This window comes from Giraffa tippelskirchi, chromosome 7 (genome assembly GCF_054371585.1).
Source record: "Giraffa tippelskirchi isolate mGirTip1 chromosome 7, T2T-mGirTip1v1.2.pri, whole genome shotgun sequence".
NCBI classification, from domain to species: Eukaryota; Metazoa; Chordata; class Mammalia; order Artiodactyla; family Giraffidae; genus Giraffa; species Giraffa tippelskirchi.
The window spans coordinates 107,151,572-107,164,823 of record NC_137281.1 but is presented as its reverse complement, the minus strand read 5'-3'; the positions used below and the strand labels follow the sequence as shown (position 1 = coordinate 107,164,823).

General features: G+C 42.7%; 1 protein-coding gene and 1 pseudogene across 1 annotated transcript in view; one reads left to right on the top strand and one right to left on the bottom strand.

Annotated features, from left to right (window-relative positions):
• NID2 (nidogen 2) overlaps nucleotides 1–13,252 on the top strand; it is an 85,762-nt gene that overhangs the window by 25,894 nt on the left and 46,616 nt on the right. The window contains exons 5-8 of the mRNA XM_081507256.1: nucleotides 1,554–1,703; nucleotides 2,131–2,376; nucleotides 3,625–3,825; nucleotides 5,137–5,367. Coding sequence (XP_081363382.1) covers nucleotides 1,554–1,703; nucleotides 2,131–2,376; nucleotides 3,625–3,825; nucleotides 5,137–5,367 — 828 coding nt within the window. The remainder of the gene's footprint in view (nucleotides 1–1,553; nucleotides 1,704–2,130; nucleotides 2,377–3,624; nucleotides 3,826–5,136; nucleotides 5,368–13,252) is intronic.
• LOC145512441 (NADH-ubiquinone oxidoreductase chain 1 pseudogene) lies at nucleotides 6,734–13,249 on the bottom strand (annotated as a pseudogene).

Below are 13,252 nucleotides of genomic sequence, written 5' to 3'. Positions count from 1 at the left end.
GTCCTTGGGCCGCACCAGCAGGTGGTCAGGTGCAGCTGTTAAGAATCTGGAGCAAGTGTCTCGGGGTTCAAATCCCACGTTGGCCACCTGTGTGACTTTAGGAGAGTCAGTTTAATCTGTGCCAAAACTTGTTTATCTGCATATAGGAATTTGGAAAAAGCCCCTGCTCTTGTGCAAACTGAAAACAATTAAGTTAAAGTTCCTAGCATTTAAAGTACCTGGCATTTATTAGGCACTGTTTCAATGTTCACTTTGTTATATTCTCACTTGCTGGTACAAGTCTTTATGCTGGCTCCACTGTTAACTTCTGTGGTGGTACACCTCCTCCCCACCCCCCCGCCCCCCAGTTTTGTCTTCTGTTCTCTTCTGGAATACTGGGTAAGTATTGATTTTTCCATTTCTTCCTCCCCTTCCCAATTCCTCCTTTGCAGACTTAGGCCTGGAATGCAGTTGCCACTCAGTTTTTCCAAAGAGCAGGTTATCTGTGTTCCTCACAGCAGCTCCGGAGTTTAGCCCTAGAGTCTCCACCTCCAGGGGATGCGGCGGCAGAGGTGTGCACAGCCGCTCTGCCTCCTGGTGGCCGTGCTTGGGACTGGCATCGTCCCCAGTGTCGGGGGAAAGCCTTCTCTCGTCTGTCAGCACTCCTGGCCACACCCCACCTCCTTGGCCATTCGCTGTAGTGACAATGGAATCTGCTCCAGTTCCTTTCTTTCTTGGCAGCACAAATGGTCTGTTTTCTTTTTTTAATGGGCAGAATAAGCAGGAGATGGAAGGACAGCTACTGGAACGTTGAACTCACCTGGGGCCACATGGCTTCCTAGAGAGGGGTGACTGTGGCCAGGCTCTCCACTACGGCCCAGACATCCCGCTTGGGTCACACATACCACAGGAAACCCTGCGAAGGCCCAGAACTTTTCACGCCTGTGTTCCCTGTTCCTTCCCCTCCATCTCGACCTGCCTCCCCATACACTTTCTTTAGGGGGTGTGCGTGTATGTGTGTTCTTTCTTTAATGCCCTTCGTCTCTTTCAGGAAAACACTTTTTTTTTTCTGGGTAGTAAGACAAGCTATAGGTTATTCTCTCTCAAGTTCAGGGTTACCAAAAAGAAGAGAAGAATGGTTAGACTTGAGACTGCATTTGTTAGTTTTTCTCTTTGATCATCGTCTCAGAAACTCATTGCTAGTAGTTTGAACCGTATAAAATTGCTGACCTTTGGCCATTTTTTGACCCAGAAAACGGCCGTTTTGTACAATTCAGCCTAAGACCTACTTCCTGGCTGGCTTTCCTGTCCCCACACAGAGGGTCTCAGCCTCATCCTTGCTCACCAGCTCTGCAGGGAGACCAGATGCGAGCAGTCAGCAGTGCTTCTTGCCAGAAGACCAAGCAAGTTCATTCTGCCTGCGTTCATTCCCTGTCTCTTAAACATCAAAACCACATTTGTTATCACACTCTAAATGGATTTTATAGAGCAGATGCTGTGTCCATGATGAAGCTTGGCAGCCACGACACCAGAATCACTTAGTCCTTTTCATGCAAGTTTGTTTTACTTTCCAGTCTTCACATACAATGCTGCCAACAAGGAGACCTGTGAACACAACCACGAGCGCTGCTCCCGGCATGCCTTCTGCACTGACTATGCCACGGGTTTCTGCTGCCACTGCCAGTCCAGGTTTTACGGAAACGGGAAGCACTGTTTACCCGAAGGTGAGGGGTGATGGCTTGATTGGGGCAGGGGGCTGCTCTGGATCTGTTCCTGCCACTTGCTCTTTCTAGCGGCCACCATAAGTTCTGCTTATGGACATTGTGTCACTACCGTTTGAATCAAAGTGCTAGCAACTTGCAGGTGCTCCATAAATGTCTGAGTAATGAACACGTTTGAGCTGATTTCCCAATTTGAGGATTAACCAGAAATGTTTCCTCCCATTTTGCTAGTGCGTTAGAGTCAAAGTGGATGGGAGAGAGGGAGGATGGGAGGAGAAAGATGGAAGGTAGGTCTGTCGGGCACCTAGATGACCAGTGGGATGTTAAGGAGTTGGGAAAAGGGCTGAAGATGGACACTGGGGAGTTGGTGGGTGGCTTTATCTGTGCGCCTGGACAATGGTCAAGGTTGACAGGGTTTGCTATCTCTCAGGGGCACCTCATCGAGTCAATGGGAAGGTGAGTGGGCACCTCCTCGTGGGCCACACGCCCGTGCACTTCACCGACGTGGATCTGCACGCTTACGTGGTGGGCAACGATGGCAGAGCCTACACCGCCATCAGCCACATCCCGCAGCCCGCTGCCCAGGCCCTTCTCCCACTCATGCCGATTGGAGGCCTATTTGGCTGGCTCTTTGCTTTAGAAAAACCAGGCTGGGAGAACGGCTTCAGCCTCACAGGTGAGCAAGGTCGTGGTCAGCACTGCTTTGGTGGCATGGAGGCTTGGGTTTCCACTCAGTGGAAGAGGATTCACTTGCTCCAGAGCCACATCGGTGGGCTTGTTCTGTCTGAGGTAGTGGGGGATGGTTTGGCCTTGCAGGACTGTTTTTAAGACCCATGATTCCTTCTAAATGCTTTCCAGGTTGTTCTGAGAAGTAGGATGATTCCATTTGGATCATTCATGGTCTCTTACCCCATTTGTTGAAGCCAGTGTGTCACACCCCATGTAACTGAGTTGTCATGTGCATATCTGTCAAATGGGATGCACGTGAAAAATTCTAGGGCAGCTGGAGGTGATTTCACTTCATGGGGAGGGGTGCCTTTCCTCTTTGTCCCTTGATGACTCGTACCTATAATGGTATAGACAGCGCTCCTGAGACATTAACCCATATGCACATCACCTGGGGCCTCAGGAAAGGGTAGGTTCTGATTAAGTGGGGGGAGGAGAAAGGTGCAGGGAACAGGGGCCAGGGGTATCTGGGATCCTGTTTTCCTAGCGAGCTTCCAGGAGATGATAATTCTGGTCTGAGGCCCACCCTTTGATAGCAAGGGTATAGGGAATACATCCCGGCTTCTCACTTCAGTACACCTTGTTCCCTAGTGGATTTATCTTTATTGCACATAAAGTGTGAGAGAGAAGTTCTTTGCCCACCTCCAGCTACAGAGCTCAATAGCCATTTGTAGGGTCTTGCTTTTAATCAAGGCTTGATAAAACCTTGAATCAAAAGTAGATAAATAAAATACAGTATACCTAGTTACATCTGAATTTCAGATAAACAATGATTAATTTGAATAATTTCTGTAAGTATGCCCCAAATATTGTATGGGACATAACTTATACTAAAAATCTGGTTTTTATTCATCTGAAATTCAAACATAAATGGGTATTCTGGGGAGTTTTGTTTGGTTTTGCTTAGTCTGGCAGCCTTAGAAAGAGAAAGGTCAAGGATGTTCATAGGGGTTTATTTTTCACAGAAAACAAGTTCCTACAAAAAGAAGCAGTGTGAGATGGGATAGGATGGAACCACACTCTTGAACAGAAAGTTTGGGGAACTCATGAAATCAACAGCTGATAGTACTTTATCCTGGTTATCAGATGTCCTTAGGTACTGTCTCCAACAACAGCAGAAATTGGGAAGTGGTGATTATTGCTGAAAGATGCAGAGCTTCTTTTCATTCCTGTGCTGAATTTTTATTTTTCTCTCCAGGTGCTACCTTTATCCATGACGTGGAAGTTACTTTCTACCCAGGAGAGGAGAGGGTGCGAATCACTCAAACTGCTGAGGGGCTGGACCCAGAGAACTACCTGAGCATTAAGACCAACATTCAAGGCCAGGTGCCTTACATCCCGGCAAACTTCTCCACCCACATGGCTCCCTACAAGGAACTCTACCACTACGCAGACTCAGGTGCATGCCGCCAGTTCTCACATCTGTCCGAGGTAGTGGGGGATGGTACACATCTCACAAGATAGTTATGAAGATGATGTGAGTGACTGCATGGAAGGTCCTTAGAACAGTGAGTGGCCCATGAAATGAGTTCAGTATTGGTTTGATTATTCTTGTTATTTTGTTAGTGTGAGAAAAGTGCTGGCTGTTGTACACAAGGATATCAACATCCCTACCCAGTACTTGCAAGTAATAATAACATAATCAGTTACAACCTTGTCTGCGGAGTGGGAAGGGATGGTATAATTATGTACGGTTTTTAACTCTCGTCCTCTCTAGACCATGAAAAAATACTGATTATTGGAATTTATACTTGTTCTGTAACCTTGTTTGGAGCTGGAGTGTTGTAAAACTACTGTTAAATTTGGAGTCAGAAGATAGGAATTTTTGTCATAACGTGTCTAAAGAATGTGGGAAGAAGGTCACTTACATCAGAGAGCCTGTTTGCTCATCTCTATATAATAACCCGCTTTCTGTCTGTCTCACATGGGTGACGTGCTAAGTGTGATGTGTTCTGTAAAACACCACCTGCTTTCAAGATGCTGCCCTGATCTCAGCTCCTGTCCTGCAGCACAAGGGTTTTGATTGTGCCTTTGCTTCTTCTGTGATGAAATCAGGCAAGAGGCATAGGGAAGAGAATGAGCAGCAGAGACCTGGCCTGGGCACAGGGTGACTGACGGCCAGAAAACTGTCAGGCCTCCCTACTCTGCACTCAGATGGAGATAAAAGATGCCCTCCCCCACTTCCTTTCCCCAGAAGCCTTCAGACTTAAGTGCAAGGTGTCAGAAAGCTTCTTTTCTGTGCACTGATGGATGGATTGGCTGAAAACTTGGAAAGTAGTGTCAGGCCAACTTGAATTCCAGTTACCACTCTGTGTTACCAGCCTTGTGTCTTAGACTACTTCTTAACTACTCCTTAACTTCTGTAAGTCTCTCCATACAAGATGGCAGGGTCCACCTTACTGGCTACTGTGAGGAGTAAATGAGGCGGTGCATACAGAGTGCTGGGCATGGCTGGCACGTTACATAGTGTATGCTTTGTGAATATTGACAGCAGGGTTTATATCTCCTGCTCTTAGCACTTTGATTTTACTTTTACACCGGTTCTTGGGGTTGCCTCGCAGGTTCCTGTTTAAACTCAGGAACTTCTGAGGGGGACATATTCCAGCAACTACATAAAAACTGTGGCAAGAAACTCAACCCACATTAAAAAAAAACCTCTGTTTTTAATATTTGCAAATTTTTTTGTTTGACTGAATGATGTCTGTTGCAGCTGTGACCTCCACAAGTACCAGAACCTACTCTCTCATGTCTGGTGCCATCAACCAAACACGGTCCTACCGCATCCACCAGAACATCACTTACCAGGTGTGCAGGCATGCCCCCAGACACTGGGCCGTCCCAATCACCCAGCAGCTGAATGTTGACCGGGTCTTTGCCTTGTACTCGGATGAAGAAAAAGTGCTCAGATTCGCCGTAACCAATCAAATTGGCCCTGTTGAAGGTATGGTTTCCCTTTTCTGTTCTTACTGGGCAAAAATTACATTGAACCTTCTCTCTTCATTTCCTTTTAGGGCCTCAGAACGATTTACATAGGTTACTAAGGGTAACTGAGTGCCAGGCTCTGTTAGGTGCTGGGTGTAAGGATGAATAAATCAGGATCCTGTCCTTGAGGTGGAGACAGAGGTAGAAATGGAGCTTTTAGATAGTGTTCCTGCCAAGATGAGGAATAGAGCATTATACTTGAGGCTGGTTTGTTGCAACACCCAATTGTGTGCACCCATCTGTGTTGGGGACACACCTGTGAACAAGGTGTGGCCAAATTAGGAGGGAGAATGATGCTGACAAATATTTGTTGTGATAGTGATAAGCACAGGGTGCTGTGAGCCTAGTTGGGAATTTCAGGGAAGATGTCCCCAAGGAAGTGACATTTAAGCTAGTTAAAGGGTGATAAGGATTTCACCAAATCAAGGTGGGACAAAGAGCCAGTGCCTGAATTGGATGCAGATAAGTAGTCAGTAGGAGAAGGCAATGGCACCCCACTCCAGTACTCTTGCCTGGAAAATCCCATGGATGGAGGAGCCTGGTAGGCTACAGTCCATGGGGTCGCTAAGAGTCGGACACGACTGAGCGACTTCACTTTCACTTTTCCCTTTCATGCACTGGAGAAGGCAATGGCAACCCACTCCAGTATTCTTGCCTGGAGAATCTCAGGGACGGCGGAGCCTGGTGGGCTGCCATCTATGGGGTCGCACAGAGTCGGACACGACTGAAGTGACTTAGCAAGTAGTCAGTGGGGGCTGGTCATTGCAGTTATGGTACCTGAGGTAATTGTTGTTAGGATGATGATAAAGATGATGGCGCTTATTAGTACAGGAAGGATATAAACCAACATTTTCAGAGAATGGACTTGATAGCTTATTTAGCTGACATTACTGTAGAATATAGTGTAATATGGTAGCACAAAGAATTTTGAATTCCTAAGGGTAGGTTCAATTTCTATGATTCTAGACATACGAGAGTTTAAACCTCTGTTACTTACTCTAGCATAGTAAATTTTATCAGACATTTTTTTTTAAAGAATCTTTTTGTCTTTATTTTTTGAATTTATTTTGGGCTGCACTGGGTCTCTGTTGCTGTGGGCGGGCTCTCTCTAGTGGTGGTGCATGAGCTTCTCATTGTGGTGGCTTCTCCTGTTGAGGAACATGGGCTCTAGAGTGCGTGGGCTCAGTGGTTGCAGTGCATGTGCTTAGTTGCCCTAGGCCATGGGGGATCTTAGTTCCTGGACCCGATGTTGAACCTGTGACCCCTGCATTGGCAGGCAGATTCTTAGCTACTGGACTACCAGGGAAGTCCCTATCATACATTTCTTACGTTTGTGGAGGGTGATGCTTGATGTTATAATAGGTGGTGAGATGTGTCATATGCATGGGGTCTAGTGTTAGTGGTGGGAAGTTTTTTCAGAGTAGATATATTAATTGACCATATGGGAACCAAGGGTAGGATGTCTTAGTTCATAGCAAAAAAATTGTTGATAGTGTTTTTTAATACAGTTGGTTGTATATAGTTCTGGTATGTGGGGGTTGTGGAATATCCTAGAAAGAAGATTATTGTGAAAGTATTTATTATAGTAATGTTGGCATATTCTGCTAAGAAAAATATATCCAGTGTGCCTGCTACATATTCTACATTGAAACCCAATGTGAGTGTAGATTCTCCTTCTGTTAGGTCAAAGGGGGCTCGGGCTAGGTTAATTTCTGCTAGAGAGATATAAATAAATTGATTATAGCTAGGGGTCATGATAGGAAGATTATTCATAAATGTTCTTGTGATGAGGGTTGAGAGGGTTAAAGATCCGTTTATTAAAAGGATTGATAGGGGAATAATTGCTAGTGTTACTTCATATGAAATTGTGTACTGCACATTAGGCTCTGATTAATGTATATTTTGAGTTGGAAGCCCATCTGGATCATAAGATGGAATATAGAGCTAGGCTTGGCATAGCTAGTATAAATATTACCCCTAGATTTATATTAATGAGGGGATAATGTATGGGTAGAGCAATTCGTATGATTAGGGCTAGGGTTAAAGTTAGGACTGGTATAGAAATGGAAGATGTAGCTGGTTCCTTAATGAATAGTGGTTCTTTAATAAATAAATCGACTGTGTCAGCAATAGGTTGTAATAGGCTATATGGCCTGACAATATTTGGTCTCTTTGGAAGTTGCATGTAACCTTAGATTTTCGCCTAAATTAATGCAAGAAATGCCATGGCTAAAAGAATGGAGATGATGAATATTAAGGTGTTAATTATAAACCTTTGTTAGGGAAAGGATTTGAACCTCTGGTTATAAAGGGTTAAGTTTTACACAATTACCGGATTCTGTCACCTTAATAAACTCTGTTCTTGGGTAATATTTTGTATATATTAAATTACATCATTAATTGGTTGTACATATGTGTGTGTGTGTGTATATATATATATATATGGCAGCTTCTTCACATGGGCATTATTTGTCATTGTCTTTTCACACTGGAAGAACTATATAATAGAAAACAACCTTGATTACTCTGGTCCGAACTCAGATCATGTAGGACTTTAATTGTTGAACAAACACATTTGTAATAGCAGTTACACCATTGGGGTGTCCTGATCCAACATCAAGGAATGTGATGTCAATATGAACTCTAGAATAGGATTGCACTGTAATTCCTAGGGTAGCTTGTTCTGTTGATCAATTTTTGGATCAATAAGGGATAATATTTTGACTAGTAAGTCTAGGCTTTAATCATTGGAGATATTTTTATTCTTTGAGGACACCCCAACCAAAAATGTCAACCCATATAAAAATTTGTTATCCTTTAGTGGTTTAGTTAGTTTTTTGGGGGGTTAGTTAATTAAAGCTCCAAAGGGTCTTGTTTTGTTTTGCTATTGCTGCCTCTTCACGCGGAGGTCAGTTTCACTGATTGAAAGTAAGAAACAATAAAACCCTCATGTGGCCATTCATACAAGTCCTTATTTAGAGAACAAATGATTATGGTACCTCTGTACAGTCAGGACACCATGGCTATTTACCAGCTGTTGCTGGGCAGGCAGGGCCTCTAATACTAGCTGTGCTAGAGGTGATGTTTTTTGTTTGCTGTGTTCCTTTTATTTTTTAAAAATCTTTCCTTGAGTGCCTGCCTGTATTGGATTAATAGCATAATTACCAAATAATCTTGAGTTGTGTTTATTTGCTGTTAATTATCAGTATATTGGGCTTCCCAGGTGACATTAGTGGTAAACAACCCACATGCCAATGCAGGAGACACAGGAGACTACAGTTTGAGCCCTGCATCAGGAAGATCCCCTGGAGGAGGGCATGGCAACCCACTCCAGTATTCTTGCCCAGAGAATCCCACAGACAGAGGAGCCTTGCAGGCTATAGTCCATAGAGTTGCAAAGAGTTGGACATGACTGAAGTGACTTAGCATACATGCATGTGTCAGTATATTATTCGTTACTGATGTAAATTTATGTAAGAAGAAATATTTCTAGTTACTCATATTAACATTGTTGCCTCTATTGGTCAATAGATTAGTTCAGCATAAAGCTAGGAGTTGATTTGCTTATTATTGGTGTTAAGATAAAGTTATTGAGGGCTTCCCTGGTATCTCATCTGGTAAAGAATGCACTGCACACTGTTCACAATAGCTAGAACCTGGAAACAACCTAGATGTCCATCGGTGGACAAATGGATAAAGAAGTTGTGGTACATATACACAATGGAATATTACTCAAGTATAAAAAAGAATGCATTTGATCCAGTTCTAATGAAGAGGGTGAAACTGAAGCCTATTCTACAGAGTGAAGTAAGTCAGAAAGAGAAACACCAATACAGTGTATTAATGCTTGAAGTGAAAGTCACGTCCAACTCTTTGCCACCCCATGGACTGTACAGTCCATGGAATTCTCCAGGCCAGAATACTGGAGTGGGTAGCTTTTCCCTTCTCCAGGGGATCTTCCCAACCCAGGGATCAAACCCAGGTCTCCCGCATTGCAGGTGGATTCTTACCCACTGAGCCACAAGGGAAGCCCAAGAATACTGGAGTGGGGAGCCTGTCCCTTCTCCAGTAGATCTTCCTGACTCAGGAATCAAACCAGAGTTTCCTGCATTATGGGTGGATTCTTTACCAACTGAGCTATCAGGGAAGCCCATATTAATACATATATATGGAATTTAGAAAGACGGTAATGACAATCCTATATGCAAGGCAGCCAAAGAGACACAGTTGTAAAGAACAGACTTTTGGACTACGTAGGAGAAGGCAAAGGTGGGATGATTTGAGAGAATAAACATTGAAACATGTATATTAACATATGTAAAATAGATGGCCAGTGCAAGTTCGATGCATGAAGCAGGGCACTCAAAGCTCGTGCTCTTGGACAACCCAGAGGGATGGGGTGTGGCAGGAGGTGGGAGGGGGGTTCAGGATGGGGAGACACATGTGCACCCGTGGGTGATTCATGTCGATGTGTGGCAAAAATCACCACAATATTGTAAAGAAATTATCCTCCAATTAAAATTAATTTAAAAACAAAAGAATCTACCTGTAACTCAGGAGACCCCAGTTCAATTCCTAGGTCAGGAAGATCCACTGGGGAAGGGATAGGCTACCCACAGCAGTATTCTTGGGCTTTCGTGGTGGCTCAGCTGGTAAAGAATCTGCCTGCAATGTGGGAGACCTGGGTTCCATCCCTGGGTTGGGAAGATCTCCTGCAGAAGGGAACAGATACCTGATCCAGTATTCTGGTTTGGAGAATTCCATCAACAGAGGCACCTGGCAGGCTACAGTCCATGGGGTCAGAAAGAGTTGGACACGGCTGAGTGCTACTTTCATCATCATATTAACACTGTTGCCCCTATTGGTCAATAGTCCAGTATAGAGCTAGGAGTTGGTTTGCTTATTATTGGTATTAAGATAAAGTTATTGAGCTTGAATGCTTTCTTAATTGGTGGCTGCTTTTAAGCCAACTGTGGTGTTGTTTCTAACCTCTAGATAAGGTTGTATCCATGTCTCAAATCTAACCTTTTTATATTAACATTTAAAAATACATTAAAATTTTTAATTTTTTGGTAATTTTAAAAGTTGAACTAAAATTCTTTTCCTGGAGAACCAGCTATCACTAGGCTCATTAGACTTGTCACCTCTACTTATAGATCTTATTTTGCTGTACAGATGAGTCTGTTCATAAGTAGCTCTTCTGGTTTCATAATATTTAACTTCTCTTTGTTAATGTTTGCTAGTTAAATGATTATGCAAACTGTACAAGGGGTAAACTTTTCTTTTTGTTACTTTTAATGTTTCTTTCATTATTCCCTTACTGTACTTTCTCTATAGTGCCAGAGGATATTTTGAATTTCTGTCTCCTATACTTTAAATGTTGAGTGAATGTTTTATTTAATTTGCTTATATTAGTAAAACTTGTGGAGGTTTGGCTTGACTTAGTTCAAAGTATTCATAAATTATGAAATCTTCTAAGTGTAAACTAGATGCTTTTATTTAAGCCATGTTTTGACTTATTTGAGCACACTTTCCAGTATACTTACTTTGTTTTGATTTGTCTCCTCTCATATACTTACTATTCATTACAGTACTTGGGAAAGGTGATGGGTATGTGTGTGCTCCATGGCCTTATTCAATTAAGCATTCTGTTTTCTTTAAAAAAGAAATATTTATTTTTGGCTGTGCTGGGTCTTCGTTGCTGTGTGTGGGTTTTCTCTGGTTGTGGTGAGTGGGGGCTACTCTCTAGTTGCTGTGCTTGGGCTTCTCATTGCAGTGTCTTCTCTTGTTGCAGAGCACAGGCTCTAGGCACGTGGGCTTTAGTAGTTGCAGCACGTGAGCTCACTAGTTGTGGCACGCAGCCTTAGTTGTCCTGAGGCATATGGGATCTTCCTGGACCAGGGATCGAACCTGTGTCCCCTGCATTGGCAGGCAGATTCTTAACCACTGGACCAACAGGGAAACTCAAGCATTCTATTCTTAATTTACTACTAAATCCTCCTTTGGTTTTTAGTTTTCATAAAAACTTTCGTGTAGTGAGAAATATATTCTTGAGATAGAAAATACAGCCCATTTCTTTCCACCCCATAGGTTATACCTTGACTTAACATTTTTATTTATGATAATTATGCTTTTATTCCTTTCTTAGGGTTTGCTAGAGACAGTGGTAGATAGACTGAATTAGCAAGGGTTGGTGGGGTTTATCAATTATAGAACAGGCTCCTCTAGAGGAGTGTGAGGCATAGCCAACTCCTTTGATTTTTGAGCTGTTGCTAGTAGTACTCTGGTGAATAATTTTGTTATTATAATTATTTGAATTTAGGGCCAAGCATAGTGGGGTATCTAATCCCAGTTTGGGTCTTAGTTGTCATGTCGTCAGGAAATACTAGTCACTTTCCTAGTCTATTTTTATTTAGCTATGGCTTTTTACAGCTTAATTGAAATTTAACTTTATATTACTCTTTAACATGTTTTACACTAAATTTCTATTAATTTGAGTTAATCGTATGATCTTGGTGGTGGCATAGAATTTACCAACCCTAGGCAATGGCACCTCACTCCAGTACTCTTGCCTGGAAAATCCCATGGATGGAGGAGCCTGGTAGGCTACAGTCCATGGGGTCGCTGAGCGTCGGACACGACTGAGCGACTTCGCTTTCACTTTTCCCTTTCATGCACTGGAGAAGGAAATGGCAACCCACTCCAGTATTCTTGCCTGGAGAATCCCAGGGACGGCGGAGCCTGGTGGGCTGCCGTCTATGGGGTCGCACAGAGTCGGACACGACTGAAGCGACTTAGCAGCAGCAGCAGTTAATATAACTTAGTTGAACTTTTGTTTATGGCTTTATTTTTATTCCTACTGGCTTCCATGGGGGTGTGGTTAAGCAAGACATTATGAGCTACTATTAGGGTGCTTGATGCTGGCTCCTTTACATCTTAGTGATTTAGAGGGCATTCTCACTAGGTGTGGCTGATTGCATGTGTAGTTTTATGGAGATGTGGACGTCGAGAACTGACTTATGGACAGAGGGGGATGGAGAGGGTGGGACGAATGGAGAGAGTAGTATGGAAACATTTATATTACCATATGTAAAATAGATACACATGTAAACCCATGGCTGATTCATGTCAATGTATGGCAAAAACAATTACAATATTGTAAAGTAATTAGCCCCCAACTAAAATAAATAAATTTATAAAAAAAAAAAAAATAGATAGCCAGTGGGAATTTGCTGTATGATGCAGGGAGCTCAAACCAGCGCTCTGTGACAACCTAGAAGGGTGGGAGGTGGGAGGGTGATTCAAGAGGGAGGGGACATATGTATACCTGTGGCTGATTCATGTTGATGTTTGGCAGAAACCAACACAATATTGTAAAGCAATTATCTTTCAATTAAAAAAAAACTAATAGAAAGGCTGGGAGCAAACCTATGTGTTTATGGAATTGATAAACTTATCTAGGCATTTTCAGTGCCTTGCTTTAGGTTTTAAGCTACATTGACAAGATGTGTTTATATAGTGAAGTAACATGTATATAATGTTTTGTGTGATTTTTGCTAAATTTAGTATTAAAATTTTTATTAAAATGGTTGATGGATCTTGGGAGATATCTGTCTATATAAATGGTAAATAAGTAATTCTTTGGTATGATTAATGCTTATTTTCTAGGTCTATTTTGCACATTAAATTGTTGGATAGATTAAACTCTATGTATTTATATGTTTCTGCCCTGTTTTGGGGGTTTGAAAGGGCATTAAGGGCATGTAGAGCATGGGATTTAGTGAGGAGTAAGGGGAGTTTGTCATTTACATTTAGGTCATTTACCTGTTCAGTCTGTACATGTA